At 43.8% G+C, this 18,284-nt stretch overlaps 2 protein-coding genes across 7 annotated transcripts in view; both read left to right on the forward strand.

Annotated features, from left to right (window-relative positions):
- Positions 1–5,793, forward strand: part of LOC117462263 (polyamine-transporting ATPase 13A3-like) — a 48,439-nt gene extending 42,646 nt beyond the window's left edge. For 5 of the 6 annotated variants that reach the window (XM_034104405.2, XM_071206461.1, XM_034104407.2 and 2 more), the window contains 3 exons: positions 142–222; positions 457–552; positions 3,198–5,793. In XM_034104405.2, the coding sequence (XP_033960296.1) occupies positions 142–222; positions 457–552; positions 3,198–3,380 (360 nt within the window). In that variant the 3' untranslated portion in view covers positions 3,381–5,793. The remainder of the gene's footprint in view (positions 1–141; positions 223–456; positions 553–3,197) is intronic. The other variant, XM_034104408.2, reaches the window with a different exon arrangement.
- A 9,132-nt stretch (positions 5,794–14,925) lies between these two features.
- LOC117462762 (transcription factor HES-1-like) lies at positions 14,926–16,944 on the forward strand. Its single transcript, XM_034105068.1, has 4 exons — positions 14,926–15,176; positions 15,264–15,359; positions 15,445–15,532; positions 16,234–16,944. Exons 1-4 carry the CDS (start codon positions 15,069–15,071, stop codon positions 16,683–16,685), a joined length of 744 nt encoding a protein of 247 aa, XP_033960959.1. The 5' UTR covers positions 14,926–15,068; the 3' UTR covers positions 16,686–16,944.
- The last annotated feature ends 1,340 nt before the right edge of the window (positions 16,945–18,284 follow it).

The raw sequence follows: 18,284 nt of genomic DNA on the forward strand, positions 1-18,284 counted from the left end.
GCACTGGCATCTCTAAAAAAACCATTCTCCAACTCTGGTAAGCGTCAGAGGAACTGTGTGACTGTGCCTGAAGTGACATGAAGTCTTTGAATGTGTGTGGTGTTGCATTCACTGCCCTCTTCCTGCCGCTCCCCCCCTCAGATCGTGTGTGTTCCCCACGACTGGCGCATTACACTCGTCATCATTGTCATCGTGAATGCGGCTGTGTCTTTCATTCTGGAGGTAGGCTTTGCACACATCAAACCCAACAAAGCCCTCTGTGACTGATCTCCATGTTTTAATTAGGAAACTGATTTGCATGCATGTATTTTCTTGCTGAGTCTGCGCTGAGTGGTGCATCACCGCCTAATGAATGCACCGTGTTTCTGTGAGTCTCTTTGGAGTTATGTCTCTGTGGCTGCAGCCCGATCTTCATGACCAGCTCCTTTCTCAAGTTCCCACTCAAATCTTCTGTAGATTTTGATCGTTGACATCGTCTTGCGGAGGCTAGTTTTCAGAAGCAATCAGGGGCTAAATCTGCCCACAGAGCCCCCCTCTTCTGACACACCTAAGGTTGGGAAGCTTTTCACTTTTTTATTTTGTCTGCTTTCATTTATTTAAACAGTTACGCAAGTCCTAACCCTCTAATTCTCTTGCTTTATATTTTCCTCTGGTGAAATGCTGTGGCTGATGTGTAAATAATCCATAGGAACTAATAGAACTTAGCAGAGGTGTGGACTCGAGTCACATGACTTGGACTCTAGTCACATGACTTGGACTCGAGTCACATGACTTGGACTCGAGTCACATGACTTGGACTCGAGTCACATGACTTGGACTCGAGTCACATGACTTGGACTCGAGTCAGACTCGAGTCACATGACTTGGACTTGAGTCACATGACTTGGACTCGAGTCAGACTCGAGTCACATGACTTGGACTCGAGTCAGACTCCATTCACCAATTTGATGACTTTGGACTCGACTTGACAAAATCACAAAACACTTGCGACTCGGACTTGAACACCAATGACTCGGGACTTGACTTGGACTCGAGCCTTCTGACTTGAGGTGACTTGATCATTTAATTCAGAGGTCTCCATCACGCCGATCGCGAGCTGCTCTAGAAGAGAAGACTCCCGTCGGGGAGAGCAGAATCTCCAGCCGCTCCTACTCTTGTGGAGAATCCTTGCAGGCAGGGGCGGGTCTTTATTTAGCTGGGCCACCATGCGGCCAATCATATACGAGGACACACTAGGATCATACCATTATGTGAAAGAAGGGTGGGGGGCACAGCAGGTGTAGTGGTACAGCCAGCTGCACAGAGCGACGGGGAGACGGATTTAAATGCAAGCACGTCGGAAAAAGTCAAGAAATTAGCGAAAACCGAAAAAAGAAGCAGCGTCTGCTGCTTTTCAATGATACTGGAGAAAGCAGAGCTGAGTGCAGGATTTGTAAACTGAAAATAACCTTCAGAGCAGGTTTTTTTTGGTAACCATTCAGGATTTACTGTCAGAGGTGGGAGAAGTTCAGATCTTGTACTTGAGTAAAAGTACCTGAGTGAAGGAATACTCGGTTACAATAAAAAGTCCTGCATCCAAAATGTTACAAGTAAAAGTACAAAAGTATTAGCATCAAAATATAGTTAAAGTACCACCTGCAGAGGGACCTAGATGCAGGTGTTCTTTTCCCCATAGAGACCGCCTGGCTGCACATTATCTCTTGCATAAAGATAGATCGTGGGTCCCTCACAACAACATGTTGTACACAGTGATAAACATTCTGGTCACCTCAACATCAGGGATCTTATACATTAAACTCCTTCTGAATCAAACTGTCACGGTAGCCTTACCTTACGGATCCCTCTTCAAATAGAATATAACACGTTAATTGATTATTAAATGATTAATGTGACTAATAAAGAGCAGTTTAATCATTAAGTATTATTCTGTTGATCGATGTCATTACATTTGGAAAAGCACATAACGACTTGTTTATGACTCGTTTTGTCAGAGTTTAGGACTTGGACTTGAACTTGAGACTTGACTCGGACTTGAGCGCAAAGACTTGAGACTTGACTCGGACTTGAGCGCAGAGACTTGAGACTTGACTCGGACTTGAGCGCAGAGACTTGAGACTTGACTCGGACTTGAGCGCAGAGACTTGAGACTTGACTCGGACTTGAGCGCAGAGACTTGAGACTTGACTCGGACTTGAGCGCTGAGACTTGAGACTTGACTCGGACTTGAGCGCAAAGACTTGAGACTTGACTCGGACTTGAGCGCAGAGACTTGAGACTTGACTCGGACTTGAGCGCAAAGACTTGAGACTTGACTCGGACTTGAGCGCAGAGACTTGAGACTTGACTCGGACTTGAGCGCAGAGACTTGAGACTTGACTCGGACTTGAGCGCTGAGACTTGAGACTTGACTCGGACTTGAGCGCAAAGACTTGAGACTTGACTCGGACTTGAGCGCAGAGACTTGAGACTTGACTCGGACTTGAGCGCAAAGACTTGAGACTTGACTCGGACTTGAGCGCAGAGACTTGAGACTTGACTCGGACTTGAGCGCTGAGACTTGAGACTTGACTCGGACTTGAGCGCAGAGACTTGAGACTTGACTCGGACTTGAGCGCAGAGACTTGAGACTTGACTCGGACTTGAGCGCAAAGACTTGAGACTTGACTCGGACTTGAGCGCAGAGACTTGAGACTTGACTCCGACTTGAGCGCAGAGACTTGAGACTTGACTCGGACTTGAGCGCAGAGACTTGAGACTTGACTCGGACTTGAGCGCAGAGACTTGAGACTTGACTCGGACTTGAGCGCAGAGACTTGAGACTTGACTCGGACTTGAGCGCAAAGACTTGGTCCCACCTCTGGAACTTATTTTTGAATATTATTTTTGTTGTACTATTTTGTATTGGGTTGTTTGTGTTGCAATTCATTCACCCATTATGGCTAATCTCATGAATCAATTAATGGTCTTTTCACGACTGTTTGATTTATTTTACAACAACACATCCTCACTAATGGAGAAACTAGTCACTTCAACGTCACAAAACATTTAAGAATATAAAAACAGCTCTTCATATTATGCTAGTATTTCCTGTTCTGTGCATCATCTTGCCATGTGAGTATGTTCTGAATACACAATGTTCTTTAGTCACAGATATCATTGCTGGCTTCTTAACGTTTCTAATGTTCAAACCCTCCCAGGAGGCCAACCAGCACTGGGCCTCGTCCTTCCTCTCCTGGTTGTTCTGTCAGACCAACAAGCCCCCCCGGGTGCTCTACATGCACCTGGCCCTGGAGCTGCAGGACAACACAGACTGGCCCCCCCGACCCTCCACTGTCACCTACGCCAGCAATCCACAATCCCGCCTCTCTGCCCCCCTCTGACACCAACCAGCAGACTACTGCACAGAAGAAGAAGAAGAAGAAGAAGAAGAAGAAGAAGAAGAAGAAGAAGAAGAAGAAGAAGATGATGATGATGTTGTGTGAAGCGTCCTAATATAACAGACACTGTGAGCTGCTCATACAGAAGGTTCTCCTCCATTTTGATTCAACCTCCTCAACAGACAAACTCTCGTGAAACTGCTGAAACATGAGCCAGAGACCTGTTAAAGGAACAGCTCTCCATTTTGTGAAACGTGGTTCGCTTAATCGCTCTATTGCTAATATGTTAGACGACGAGGTCTAAGACAACTCTAACTATTCTAGGAATAAACTAGATGTTAAAACGTCAACTAACCACTGTGAGCCAAACAGCAGGTGAAGTGTGTGTCTGCATGTGTGTGTGTAGCGCTGTGCGCTGCCTCAATCCCACCATAAAACACAATTAAATCAAACACGACTGAAACAAAATGAAACTCACCAAACCTGTGATGGTGAGGTCTTTTCAACTTTCCAACACTCACTGGTTTGGTTGAAATAAACCCTGCAGTTTTTACTGCTGCCCTTTTCTCGGGGCGGGGAATCGTGAAATTATCCAAATAAGATGGCCCCAAAAATGTTTTATATAAAATATATATGTTTCCATTGCCTCACCCTAATCTAAAGTAAAGGCAGTGACAGCAATTGGTTAGTTTATCACAAACACTAGTTGCTGGAAGCCAGAAGTTTATACATAAGTCAACATATTAACAAGCTAGGTTTATTCATTACTAGTCTAGATCATAATTAGTCTAAAATACAAGCCAATGCAGTTTTCATTAAACACACATCACAATGGAATCAATCTTCTCAGATAATTCATCAAGGAAAACACCAGGACATTTCACAAGTGAGAAGTCATTCCTTTAGGAGGAGTAGATGTCTGGCTGTTTGGCTCAGCCAGGCCAATCAACAGCCTAAGCCTGCTTCACTGTGAATAAGCACACTGTCTTCCACTAGCGTTAGCTGCTGCTAGAGTCCTAATGTTGTAAAACACTGTTAGGATGTATGGATTCAAAGACACATTGGACACTTTTTTTATTTCTAAGACAACAAACATTCCACTGCTGCATTCCTGTCTTAGGGTAGCTTCAAAGGAAGTTCTTCCTGTGGAAGAGAGAAACAGGAGTTTCTGTGTCCCTATTTTCTGAATTGTGTTGGCGGAACATGTGAGTGCTTGTGTGGAACATGTGAGTGCTTGTGTGGAACATGTGAGTGCTTGTGTGGAACATGTGAGTGCTTGTGTGGAACATGTGAGTGCTTGTGTGGAACATGTGAGTGCTTGTGTGGAACATGTGTGTGCTTGTGTGGAACATGTGAGTGCTTGTGTGGAACATGTGTGTGCTTGTGTGGAACATGTGAGTGCTTGTGTGGAACATGTGAGTGCTTGTGTGGAACATGTGAGTGCTTGTGTGGAACATGTGAGTGCTTGTGTGGAACATGTGAGTGCTTGTGTGGAACATGTGAGTGCTTGTGTGGAACATGTGTGTGCTTGTGTGGAACATGTGAGTGCTTGTGTGGAACATGCGAGTGCTTGTGTGGAACATGTGAGTGCTTGTGTGGAACATGTGAGTGCTTGTGTGGAACATGTGTGTGCTTGTGTGGAACATGTGAGTGCTTGTGTGGAACATGTGAGTGCTTGTGTGGAACATGTGAGTGCTTGTGTGGAACATGTGAGTGCTTGTGTGGAACATGTGAGTGCTTGTGTGGAACATGTGAGTGCTTGTGTGGAACATGTGTGTGCTTGTGTGGAACATGTGAGTGCTTGTGTGGAACATGTGAGTGCTTGTGTGGAACATGTGAGTGCTTGTGTGGAACATGTGAGTGCTTGTGTGGAACATGTGTGTGCTTGTGTGGAACATGTGAGTGCTTGTGTGGAACATGTGAGTGCTTGTGTGGAACATGTGAGTGCTTGTGTGGAACATGTGAGTGCTTGTGTGGAACATGTGAGTGCTTGTGTGGAACATGTGAGTGCTTGTGTGGAACATGTGAGTGCTTGTGTGGAACATGTGAGTGCTTGTGTGGAACATGCGAGTGCTTGTGTGGAACAGAGCAACAAGTGCATTGCTAAAAAGAGAATAAACCATTGGTGTGTCCTTTGATGCGTAGTAAAGTCTTCTCATAACATGACTTTCTTTTCTTAATGAAATGAAAAAGAATGACACCTTTTCAAATCACTACGGTACTCTGCCAGACTGATCATATGTAATGACTCAAAGCAAGTGAATGAATCAAAAATGAATCAAGAGACACTTGCTGCTGTGATGAATTTATAATAGTTGATTCATCTTTTAATTTCCATATGTTTGTCTGTAACTGTTTACAGCTCTTGTATGTGTATGTTAAGTAACAATTAAAATGAATAAATGAAACATGAGAATTGGTCTCCTAAATATCCTCTTTAGAAATATAAAAATTCAAGGAAATATGTCAATCTTTTTAATGTGTACTTATTTTAATCAAATCTGTCCGTGTCCGTCAACGAACACCCCTTGCTCTGCAGAACTCCGACACATCTGTATCTTAAGCCGCCCTTGCGTGCTTCGTGGGGGGCTGACCTTGGTCACACTTTTTCAGCCAAGACTTACTGATCAATTATGGGCTTTCCCAGCCTCCTCGCTGCCTGGCATATGGGCGCTTAAAGGGGGCGAGAGTGGAGGAGAAAGAGGGGTATCATTTCATGTGGAGATCAGGTCCTGTGAATGGGTGGATTTAGGGGGGACTGTGAATGAGGGAAGGGGTCCTCGCTTGTACCAAAGAGAAAAGATCTCCCACAGATCAGGGAAGAGCCTTTTTGGGAATATTCATGATGAGGACGAGGAGGAGGCATCATGAATTCATGTGTGTCTCCTCGGATCATCTTTTCAGTACACACCGATGTGGACAGAGCCGGGATGTCTTGCTTTGCGTGTTTGCCGTGTAGTTTGGGGATAGTGTTGCCTCTCCACAAAGCAATATGGCTTTCTGTGTACTGTGCTGTATTCCTTTTGTGCTTCCAGAGCAACAGATGGAGAGTGCTGCAGAGACATACAGACGCTAAAACACACAGCCTTTCTTCCTCACAGCCAGCTACTCGCTCACACAGATTTTCTCAAGCTTGTGCTCAGACGTGTGCTATTTCAAACATGTTGGACTTCATCTCTTTTCTCTTTTGGACATACGTTGTTTTTGTCTGAGTTGTGTACTTTCCAGATTTGGGCTTATGCACACAGGCTTTGTTTCCTGTGTCTTTAGTCTCTCCTGCAGAGGGATCACCCACTTAGGACGGATAGAGAGGCACAGCCACTGTTGCACACTTTAGCGCACCAGCATTAAGATGCTGTATCACTGTATCTTTAAGCAAACACACACACACACACACACACACACACACACACACACACACACACACACACACACACACACACACACACACACACACACACACACACACACACACACACACACACACACACACACACACACACACACACACACACACACACACACAGACTTGTGTGACTTGTCCTTCATTGAGTCCGCACATACAGTAGATGCCAATTGTCTGCATTCCTCTGAAGGCTGTTGGACATCGCTGTGATTTATCGTGGGGACACAAGGCCAACCTGATGCTCACTTACGGTTGGCCTCATGACTCAGATGACACAAAGGCACCCACGTCTGGTAAAAGGTCTGTGACCCACCAGACGGTCACAAAGACCTTCTCCACCCTTCTGTCCCCTAAGCATGGGCTCCGTCCCCTGGCCTTCACGCAGTCCCTGTCCCCCTTCCTTTATCAGTCCTTCCAGGCCTGAATGGGCTCTGTGGTTGGTCAATAAATTCAGTGATTCAGGGGGTGGACAGTTGCAGCCGTGTTAACGTTTGTTCACAGGCTTGTCAGAGGGACGGGCCCCGCCCCGCAGCTCTTTGTCTTCCGTGGTCCCTCAACAGGTTAGAAGTCAATGGAGGGCCTTGTGCGGAGGTGGCAGGGGCATGGATGGAGCCGCCTCTCACATGGCGTTCACACAGGGGGAGGACGGGCCCGGATCACTGTGACACTTGTTAGCGCGGGGCCACACAGCACTGCCGGGTTGCCTCTCTGGCTCTCCCTCGAGGGCCCGTGCGATATTCAGCGCTTTACACAAACTAATGGTTGAGGCTGCAGGGTTGCAAGACGATCTGCACTCAGGCCTGCGGCGAGCGCACTGAAAAGAAGTGCACAAGCGTATCTTACAATCTCACTTTACAGATCAGACTCACAATAAAAACCAGGTCAGGTCTTCATTTGGTCCTCGACCTGCAGTTTAGATTGATAATAGAATGGCATTATAATGCGTTTTGTGGCCCCTGAAGGTGCCACACTGTTGCTGAGTTATAGCCGCTTTCCCAGGCTCAGCCGGGGCCAGAGCATGGGAACAACCGCAGTGGGAGAAAAGAGACACAGAGCCATAGATAGAGCAACACACAGACAGAGGAGGGCTTTAGGAGACAGAAAGCAGCGGACAGAAAAAGACGCACAGAGACTGAAGAGGGACTTAGAGCCATGACTGAGGCCTAACTGTCATGAGAAGATGAGAGTTGCCATGGCCACCCAGGAGCCACACAGCAAGCATGTGAGCAGGGGAGTCCCGGGGGCCCGGGCCGGTGGATCACATGCACTAACCAGGGATTATGTGCATAAGCGATGAGCGCTAAACCGGCAGGTGAAGAAGGGAGGCCCCGGGACAAGGAGCGCGCCGTCCCTCAGGACAGCTCCCCCGTAAAGAGCAGGGACCTTTTCCCAAGTGAGGCTGATCTCCCGTGTGAAGGGGACTCAGCCAGAGGTCCTCGAGTGCTGAAAGGGCATCCCCCAGGCTGCTTTCACTGCGTAAGTGGCCAGAATGCTGGTCTTGTGAGTCATCTTGAGAGGCAAGAATGGGCCATCTTCACATTCATAAATCCCAATGCAAACACACTCATGGATATGGACTAAGCTTGGATGGGGATCAGCACTGCAGGGCAGTGCATCAGCAGGGCGCTTGTTGAAGCTTTTTGGCCGCCGCTGATAGGAAACAGCCAACTCAAGGCGGTCCAGCAGAGAGACAAAGATCTAACTCACACACGAGCTAACTTTAGAGTATAAGAAAGAGAGATTGTCGTTCCATAGAAAAAGGGTGTGTCAGGTGCTCGTAAAAAAACAGGGTTTTAGGGAAAATATGGATAGGAAGGACACTCCTAAATTAATGAACAATTAACCACAAGGAAATGGTAAAAGTAATAAATACACAGTTGAAGTACTAAAAGTCTATAAGATAGATGGGCTAGTTAGCTAAAAGGTATTCAAAGTAATTCATACAATGTCCAAATTATAATAACCTCAAAGTAATGGATAAACATTAAAAAAGATAGCTAAAAGTAAAAGATAAGCACTAGCAGAGTTAGCTAAAAAAACAAAAGGCTACGGGAAAATAGTTACGAAGAGTTAGCTTAAAGTAATGGATGAACAGTTTAAATAGTTAGCTTAAAGTTAGCAACAAAGCCATGGATACACACAGTTCGAACAGTTAGCAACTGTAATAGACAAACAGTGAAGCAGACAAAAAAGTTAGCTAAAGCTAGCCTGCATTATGACAGGTCGTTCCATAGCAACACATCTCTAACCTTAACTCAGTCAGTCAGTCCGAGCCTATGCTACGGATGCTAAAACCAGACTCGTCTATCATGACTGTCTCTCGGCCAATGCCAAGACAGTAGCCTACTAAACTACGATTAGAATCCAGACTATGTTATCTGTAAAATATTAGTTTTCTGTCGGTAGGCTACTTTTTAGGCTTTCTAGATTTATATTTCGATCTTCTTTGAGACTATACGGGTATTTCTTGTTTATGAATGATTTATACAAACCGGTTCTGTCATCTCGTGATAATAAAGGTTTGAATATGTCCTTACTCATGGTGGCTTGTTCTGATGTATTGTTCTGAATCCCTCCCTGTTTAACCTTGCAGTATGTTATGGGAAGGAGCCTTCGTTTGAATCCAGAAGCAACAGGTTGTTTTGCTGCAGGGAATCAATGCTCATAATACCCATGGCCTGACAGGAATGTGTTTGAACCTTGATGGCACAAAGACATCACATTCCCATGGTCAAAGGAGAGAACAGAACAGTTACCCAGCCTCCCCCAACACCTTTTCAAGACCATAGTATCCCTGGACATATTAACATGTAAATACACTTAGATACTCTGACAATTCATTGAAATGCATATAATCTACATGCTAACTAGTACTTTAAAGACTTTCCATTGCTGAATGTGCTTTGGAAACACTTTCATGTCTGGGTTTTAAAAATTAAATGTGAGGCCTCTCTTAGAATCTCTTAAAGCGTTTTTCAATTTGATGAGGGATAAGGCGATGACTGGGATCCCTTTTCAAAGGACGAGACCCAGAGTTCAATAAGACTTCAGTCTCATTGCCTTTGCCTCCAAGTTGAAGATCTAAATGCTGGCTTTAAAAAAAAAAAACAAGGAAGAAAGAACCCACCACGTTAGGTGACAGATGGCAGGTTGTTATTCTGAAATACCCGTTGCTATGGTCCCCTTTTCCTCCGCAGCTTCCCGTGCCACAGCATCCTCTCATGGTGTGCTGACTGGAATAAGCTGACTTGAAACTTCTCAGGTTGTTGTTGACAAACATGAGCCTAGATGAGTCTCCTAATCTCCCGCTCTTTTATCCGCTCTTTATTGCCGTATAAACAGGGCTGAATGCGCGAAGAGAAACTAAACCTCTGTCTTCAGCCTTCTCTTATCTCACGCAGGGTTTAATCTAACGCCCTCCACCCTTTTTACATCTCTGCCTCCACTAAATTCGGCCATATTTTTGATTCAGCCCGTCTCCATGACTACCAGTTATTTCCCATCCTTGAGCCCCCCCCTGGCTCCTGCTTCTCTTTTCCATTGATACCGCTGCCTCCCCCTTCGCCTTCTTTTTTTTTTGTCCAAATAAAACAAAGCGCAGAGTGAATGTGCTCTGAGGTAGGTAAATGTATTCAGTGACATCAGCCAGGACGAGTCCATTCTGCAGGATTCCTGTACCACTTGTTTCCAGCCTTGTCTGGGGGCCGGACACTCTGTTGGGCCCTTTGTCCCACGTGTATTCCACACAGGCCCGCAATTAATGGAGGCCTTGTCTAAGGCTTCTGGAGCAGAAACTGCTGTTGGGGAGGGGGACAAAAGGCAGGCAGAGCCGGGGGCTGGGAGTTGCTATGGGAGGGACCCCCCTTCCCTCTTTAAGGGGGATTCAAAGGGAGAAGGAGGCACGGAGAGCGAGCTGGGCGCTGGAGGAGATGTTTAAGTGATCCCCTCTGTCTGTGCCCTCCCCTCCTGGCCTGAGATGTTTTCATACCAGCAGTTGAAAGGAGAAGCGTTGTATGATTTGGGGATGAGGATGCTCATTTCTCTGCTCGCTGCTGGTGGCTGGGTGGAGGAGAAAGCCGGGGCCACAGCTTTCAGACCAGGTGGTGATGGAGAGGAGACTGCGGAGAGAGGAGACTGCAAACATGAAATGTTGGATGAAACCATGCAAGCTGTGACATAACTTGCATGGAGGAAGTCACAGATGTCCAGATATAAGAGCCCTTCTCGTCAAAAGGAACATCTCTGAAATGACCTCAGAAGATACAAATGTTCAGAGGTCATATTTGGATTTGGAGCACCTCTTTTCACCCTCTGTCTGAAACCAGAGCCCAGTGTGCTCTGATTGGTGAGCTGGACGGCTCTCTTGTGATTGGTTAAACATTCTGGCCAGCCCCTAAGCCTATCACGTACAATGGGGGTGTGGGATGACGTGTTTATTTATGGTCTGAGAAAATAAATTATCTTAGATTTTCATTTATATAAAAGTCACTGCCAAAGAAGGTGAGAGCCTATAGGTGATACAATTATATTTCAATATGTATACGTTTGTAGTATTACACATTTTGTGTATATATGCTTACCCAAAAAATGGTGTATTAGAGTTTTCTCTGTATTCACATGTAAAAATTGAATGATACACACATCGAACAAACGGGCGTATCGCATCGACACACAGACTGTCAACTCGTTCGTTCACTCAAAAAGAAAATATTATTATTTTTGAATATAAACCTGATTATTAATTTAAAATTGAAATGTTAATGGACCAGAACTTATAAGGCTTCGGCTCATTTGAAGCTCATGTACCTGCAGGTTTTTTGTTTTCTTAGTTTGTATCTTCATGGTTTATTACTTTAAGTTGCTTGAAAGCATCAATACTTTGATAAACGTTGTAAATGCTATCTTGCTGTCCGGGCTCCCAAATGGTGGAACGAGTCACTCTTCTATTCAGACTGCTAAGTTCTCACAGAAGGACATCCCACCTGTTTACTGCAACTTGGCCATTAACTCAAATAATAATAATGTTGTACTGAGTAGCTCATTTGGATCGTATTCACCCACACTAAATGGTCGGGCTCATTTGAACTTAAGTGAGCAATTACATTGTACAATTATAACTATATAGGAAAATGATTTATTTATTTTCTACATTACAGCCAAATTACAATGTTATGTAACTATTACACATTAATACACCCCCAGTACACCATTATTCCACCTTACACCCCTGTTACAGTATTATTACCCTGTAATAAGACCCATTAACACCAATATCACACACACATTACACATCAGTACACCCTTATTACACCCTTATTACACCCATCCATGTAACACTGCTATGTGACCCAGTTTACATATGGACACAGCCTGGTAATTGACTGTTTCACCCGGGATACACAAAACATTTAAGGGTTAAATAAAAGCATTAGCTAAATGAAATGTAATGTTTCTGAAAATATGCTTCTTGTACCTTTGTAAGTCTATCTTGTTTGGATCAAAGTTTAGGCTAAGGAAAGATTTTGACCTGAACATTTAAGGTCAAATCCCAAAAATATTGATGTCTCCCTGTCCGTGTTTTCCTCCGCTTTCCCTTTTGTTTTGAGTCACATGCCAGGCCTTGATATCCTCCCTGCCCTTCCTCCCGGGTTCCCACACTGATACAGATCCGGGCTGCTATAAACCTGCAGTCCTCCGCGCCGTCCGCACAATAAAGGCGTGTTTGTGGCGGAGCAGCAGGCGCAGTGAAAACACCACTGATAGGATGTTATTTATTGTTGCGAGGCCTCTTCTCCTGTCATCTGCCATTAACACATCCTAGGGCCGTTTCAAAGGACCGTCTTGTTAAACCGCGCAGTGAGAAGATTGACTCGATGCGATCCCAGGAGAACAGTTGGCCATACAGATAGAGCAGCAGCACTTTCCACTGCATGTTCCTCCTCTTTGAATGCCTTTGTCTTCTATCAGAGAGCAACACCAAGTGGTACATATCTACTGATGGCCCCTTATATGGCTGGGGGCTTGACTTGACTTCATTTGACTCCACTCAGTTCTGGAAGCTGCTGGTGCTCGAAGACGTGTCGCTCACACAGAGGGAGCTGATGCTGACCTGGCTTCTGGGGTGTGGATTTAGGAGCTTTACAGAGACGTTTAAAGGCCATCAGAGATGAGAGAGGCAGCCGGTGATAAAGCAGAGGCCAGACAGAGATGTCCATGTTTCAGGGAGACGAGCACCACGTGTCTGGTTTCACTGACGTTGAACATATAGGGTCTACTTTGCTTAAAACGCTGGTGGATAGGGGACATTTCTCAAATGTAATTGTCAAATTCTAATAATGCAGTTATGTTTTTATTTAATTTAAACATCTAAACAATTATCTAGATTGATCAACACAGATAAAAGCTTCGAAATCTTTGAGAATTTGGAGAAGATTGAAGAAAACATGCACAAAAAACCGAAAATATATATTATTATCAGTGCATGCACAGCCATACAAAGGCTTGTATTTGAGAGCCATTCAAACGCGGGTTCATTTGTGTGTTTATTTGAGCAAACCGGCTCCTAAATTAGACATAAGTATTGCTCTGTGCAAATATGGGCTATAAGGCTAATATTAGGCTCTTTATAATACTGTATACTTCACCTTTTACATTCAATATAAAAGCAGCTGAAAAATGTCTCATAAATCTTGAGGCTAAATTTGAAGAGTAACTACTGACCAAAAAATAGCTAATTAAGTATAAATGTTGATATACTCTTTGATTCACAAACATTATACCGTTTTAATTAAAGCAGTGATATCATTGGTATAAAATAGAACAGATTGAACTGATCATAAAGAAATGTCAATGATCAATTCAGTCATTTATGGACATAAGAAAAAAAAGAATATAGGTTTTTCCTGAAAGATTTTGCCGATATAAAACTCAGGATTAAGATAGTCTTATTTCCGCTCTTCAGATCCTTGAGCTCTTCAGTCCAACCTGTGACCAGACGAGGTGTCAGAGTTCACGTCAGCCCAGGACAGCTGAGTGTGTCTCAGATTTTCTTCTTCACTGGACATCAGGCCCGGAGTGTGTCAGAGGACGAGGTCTGACGCACCCTGACTCGCGAGAAGTGTGTGACGGACACACACTGAGAGAAAGAACATGTACCATTTGTAAAGACTAAAGTAAGTTGTCTTCGCGGCTTTTATGATATTCAATTTCAACATAATGGGGAAAAAAATCCTGATGTCCTTTTGCAGAAACAGCAGTTTTAAGTCAAAACGTTAAACAACACAATTTAATTGTCAAGTTATCTCACATCCATTAGGTTGACTTAAAACTGAAGAGTAAAAGTGACAGAAATACATGTGGAATAGCTTCTTTTTTTGCTGTACACCTGAAATAAAGATATTTCTTTGAAAAAAGTAAAGAGTAGTTTTGGATTTGTTTAAAAGTGCAAGTAATTCCACAGTGCAAAACAAATATATTATAATAAGTTAAAGAGAACATTTCACTGATGTAGAAGTAAAAAAAAACATAGCCATCCTACCAAAGTACTCATTCAGCACAATGACCGATTTCTCAACAATATTTTAATGTAGGAAATTATTTGCATAGATGTGTTCATCACTTTGTTGCAGCTAATAAAGGAGTAGCTTTTTTCCACAATGTTTTATTCTCCATGTTTCTCATATTTATCCTATAATTCATGATACACTTTTGATTGATAATATTTTGTATTAATACTTTAAATTGGAATCTTCAAAGTAACTTAAGTGATATTTGATATAGCCACCTGATTGTCCCTGGTTCGAGTCTCGTTAATATATATGACACAAAAACTCATTGTCTCCATTTATTTTTTTGGCCATGGCTTTTTTTTTTAACACATAATCATTTGAGAGTTAACACACTGCAGTATAAGGAGTTTCTGAGTATCTATTCTTTGTAAATTAGCTTTTAGCATCTTGACAGCTAGCCAATGGGAGCTCCTGGTCGCACGAGCCCGCCGCCTCCCCGGCACCGTGTCTCGCGCGCTCATTGGACGGACTGATGAAATGCGCGGAACTCACACACGAGCCGCTCGCGTGCAGTCTCGCGCTCTATAAATACACCCGGAGGCGCTGGAAACAGGAGAGGACTGACAGCTCGGCGAGGAGACAGAAGTCCCTTTATCTGTCATTGGTACAGAGCTCTAAGGTGTACCAGCAGAAGGCGGGACTAACCTGTTGTTGTTTTGCTTCTTTCTGTTGTTCATAAAGTTTTATTTTGTAGTCTTTTTAACTGAAAACCTGAAGATGCCAGCCGGAACTTTCGAGAGGACCTCTCCCTCCGCCGCGGCTGCCTCACCGGCCAGTGCGGACTCCACACCGGAGAAACCCCGCAGTCTGCCCGAGAGCAGAAAGGTAGCACAACTGTTCCCGTTACATCCCTTTTCCAACTTTTATTTTTATTTGAAACTGTTCTCAACTGCTTTTATTTTCTATTTAAAGTCCTCGAAACCAATCATGGAAAAGCGGAGACGCGCGCGCATCAATGAGAGTCTGGGCCAGCTGAAGACCCTCATCCTGGACGCACTGAAGAAAGATGTAAGGAGCTGGGTGTTTGTTTAAATATGACCTGAAATAACCAACTAAAGCAATTCATCACTTAACCGTCACTTTGTGTGTTTAGAGCTCCAGACACTCCAAGCTGGAGAAGGCGGACATCCTTGAGATGACAGTGAAGCACCTCAGGAACCTGCAGAGGCTTCAGACGGCCGGTATGTCTTAGCTGATGTGCGTGCAGCCATTCTGGGATGGCTAACTTTAGATGGTAAACATGTTCGCACGCTATCCAAGATGTATGCCCACCCACAGCTGGTGTGCTCTCCTTAAGACTTGTTTTCACAAGACATCATCTGAAAGAATAAAGTCTTTTTTTTATTATTCAAATTAGCCAATTTGTCACTTATTTAATGGTGTTTTTTCTATTCATAAACTCTTAATCACGTCTCTATCAATCTCACATTGATAGGGGTGCACAACAGATATTAACTTATTCAACTTTTGATTTTTGATTTAAGAATTATAATTCATTTCTGTATATATTTTTAAGAATGTATTCATTTGTCTTTGCATAAAAATGACTTATTTCATGTATTTTTTATAATGTCATTTATTTCCTTTTCGTATTGCTTTCAAAATCAATTATTTAAAAATAAAAAAACAATACAAAATCAACAGAAATAGAGTAATATATTTGCAAAGATGAAATGGATCTATACTTTTGCAAAGTATCTACAGAAATATTAAGAAACATTATGTGAAAAAAAGGAAAATGCTTAAATAACTTTCTTAATTTTTGGCGGATATATTTCCACTTTTATTTATTCCTTTATTTCTTTAATTCTTAAAAAATGTTCTCTCTATCGTTCCACACGTATCTTTCTAAATGTATATATATTTGTATTTCCCTCTCCAGCTGCTGTGAACCCAGACCCCTCTGTCCTGGGTAAATACCGCGCCGGGTTCAGCGAGTGTTTGGGAGAGGTCACCCGTTTCCTGTCCTCGTGTGAAGGGCTGAACACCGAGGCGAGGACCCGTCTCCTCAGCCACCTGGCAGCCTGCGTGACCCAAATCAACGCCGTGAACTTCTACACGCCTCACCCAGGGGCGCACAGACTCGGGCAGACCGGCACACAGACCCCTGTGGCCCCCGCCCCACAGATGTCCTGTAAAAGTGGCTCAGCGATGCTCTCCTCCCCAGAGGCCATGAAGCTGTACGGGGGCTTCCAGGTGGTCCCCACACCGGATGGACAGTTTGCTTTTCTGGTCCCCAGCTCTGCTCTCATGCCTCTGGGGGCACAGCACAGCCCGCACATGTCACCTATTGCTCCTCCCGTCACCTCAGACTCTGTGTGGAGACCTTGGTAGGAAACCAGCTCCACCTTTCGGACCCAAAAGAACATATTTTTGTACATTTTGTAAATGTTTTTGAAAAACAACATAAGAAGAAGAATATATGGACATAAGGAGATTCTCCTCATGTCTTTGCTTGCTGTGATTTTGTATGGACAGGAGGACAGAAAATGATTGAACAGTTCTTGAAAAGCACTGTATTTTTGTAGAGAGTAATAAAATGTTTCTATGATGTTGAGTACAATATTTGCTGCATGGCGTCTTTGTCTTTTCTCCTCCCTCAAAAACAGATTTATATAAGTGTGGAGGCTATCATTAAATGTGCTTAAAAGTTTGACTTCATCTCAGATCTTTGAAACGTTTTTTCAATTAAGATCACACACCAGCCGTTTAAACATAGCCCCCCTGCGGTGTGCCCTGTCCGCACCTCATCATCCACTTCGCAGCGACAGTGAAACCTGCTTTCTGGCTGGAAGTAAATTCCTCTCTAATGAGGTGAGGAACCTGAGAGGCGGCGCTGAGCCCGAGACGGCGAGGGTCTGTTGACACATGCAGGCGTGCCAGATGGGGAATCATGCCGAAATAGATCCGGCCATGAGACAGGGCTAAAAGAAGAGCAGACCAAACAAGATACTGCTATAAGTCATGGATTAGAGATGTTACTTTGAGATGTCTCCCCTGCATCATCTGCCACCAGAGGAACTGATATTCATTCAATTCAACATTTTTGACTGAGCAGACCGTGAATCTAGTTTGATTTGTATATAATATAAATCTGTTATAGAACAATTAGTCAACTAATCGCTAACTGGATCGAGAGAAAAATAACGTTTTTTTTTAAATTAAATGTATCGCAAGTAATGTATCATGCAAATATGGCAGAACATGCCGTTTCAGCCTCTCAAATATAAGATGTTCTGCTTTTTTTGTTTGTTTTATATCATAATAAAGGGATTTCTTTTGGGCTATTTGGAGTAAACAGGATATTTTCAAGACATCACCTTAGCTCTGGGAAATTACAACGGCCATTTATAGACCAAACAATTAATCATATTGAAAGTAATGGTGATTTGCAGTGCTAGCGTCAGCCCTGCGGAGCCGGTTGTGCATTTAGCGGACAGTTGGAGCTGACGGTCCCAGCGTGTGTCCTGAGCGTGGTGCTCACTCAGCGGGCCACAAGCAGAGCCCGACCCCGGGTCACAGGTGCCCCTCATTCACACTCCGGAGACAACGCTCCTCCAACAGCATGATGCCCTAAATCTGGCAACCCATGAACAGACCTGGCAGCCCATCAGCAGAAGACAGGGCCTCCCTTTGACAGCTTCACACAGTGGCACCTCCAGAGGCACACACTCACTCAACCCACGACCATGTGGGCTGGTTTCACATTCATGGCATTTAAAAGATTAGGTCAGAACTTAAAAATGTGCAACATATCTGTTTTGTTTCTTAAACAACTTAGGAACAATCGCACATTATTTTTGCACTGAAACGTTTGTAGTATTTATATAAATAAAAACATTATACACCACGCCATATTATTAGCTTATAGCACGTTTTAACTGTAAAGTGCTCAACATTTTATATAATGATGTATAACAATAATTATGAGAA

The sequence above is a fragment of the Pseudochaenichthys georgianus genome, chromosome 17 (assembly GCF_902827115.2).
Source record: "Pseudochaenichthys georgianus chromosome 17, fPseGeo1.2, whole genome shotgun sequence".
NCBI lineage: Eukaryota > Metazoa > Chordata > Actinopteri > Perciformes > Channichthyidae > Pseudochaenichthys > Pseudochaenichthys georgianus.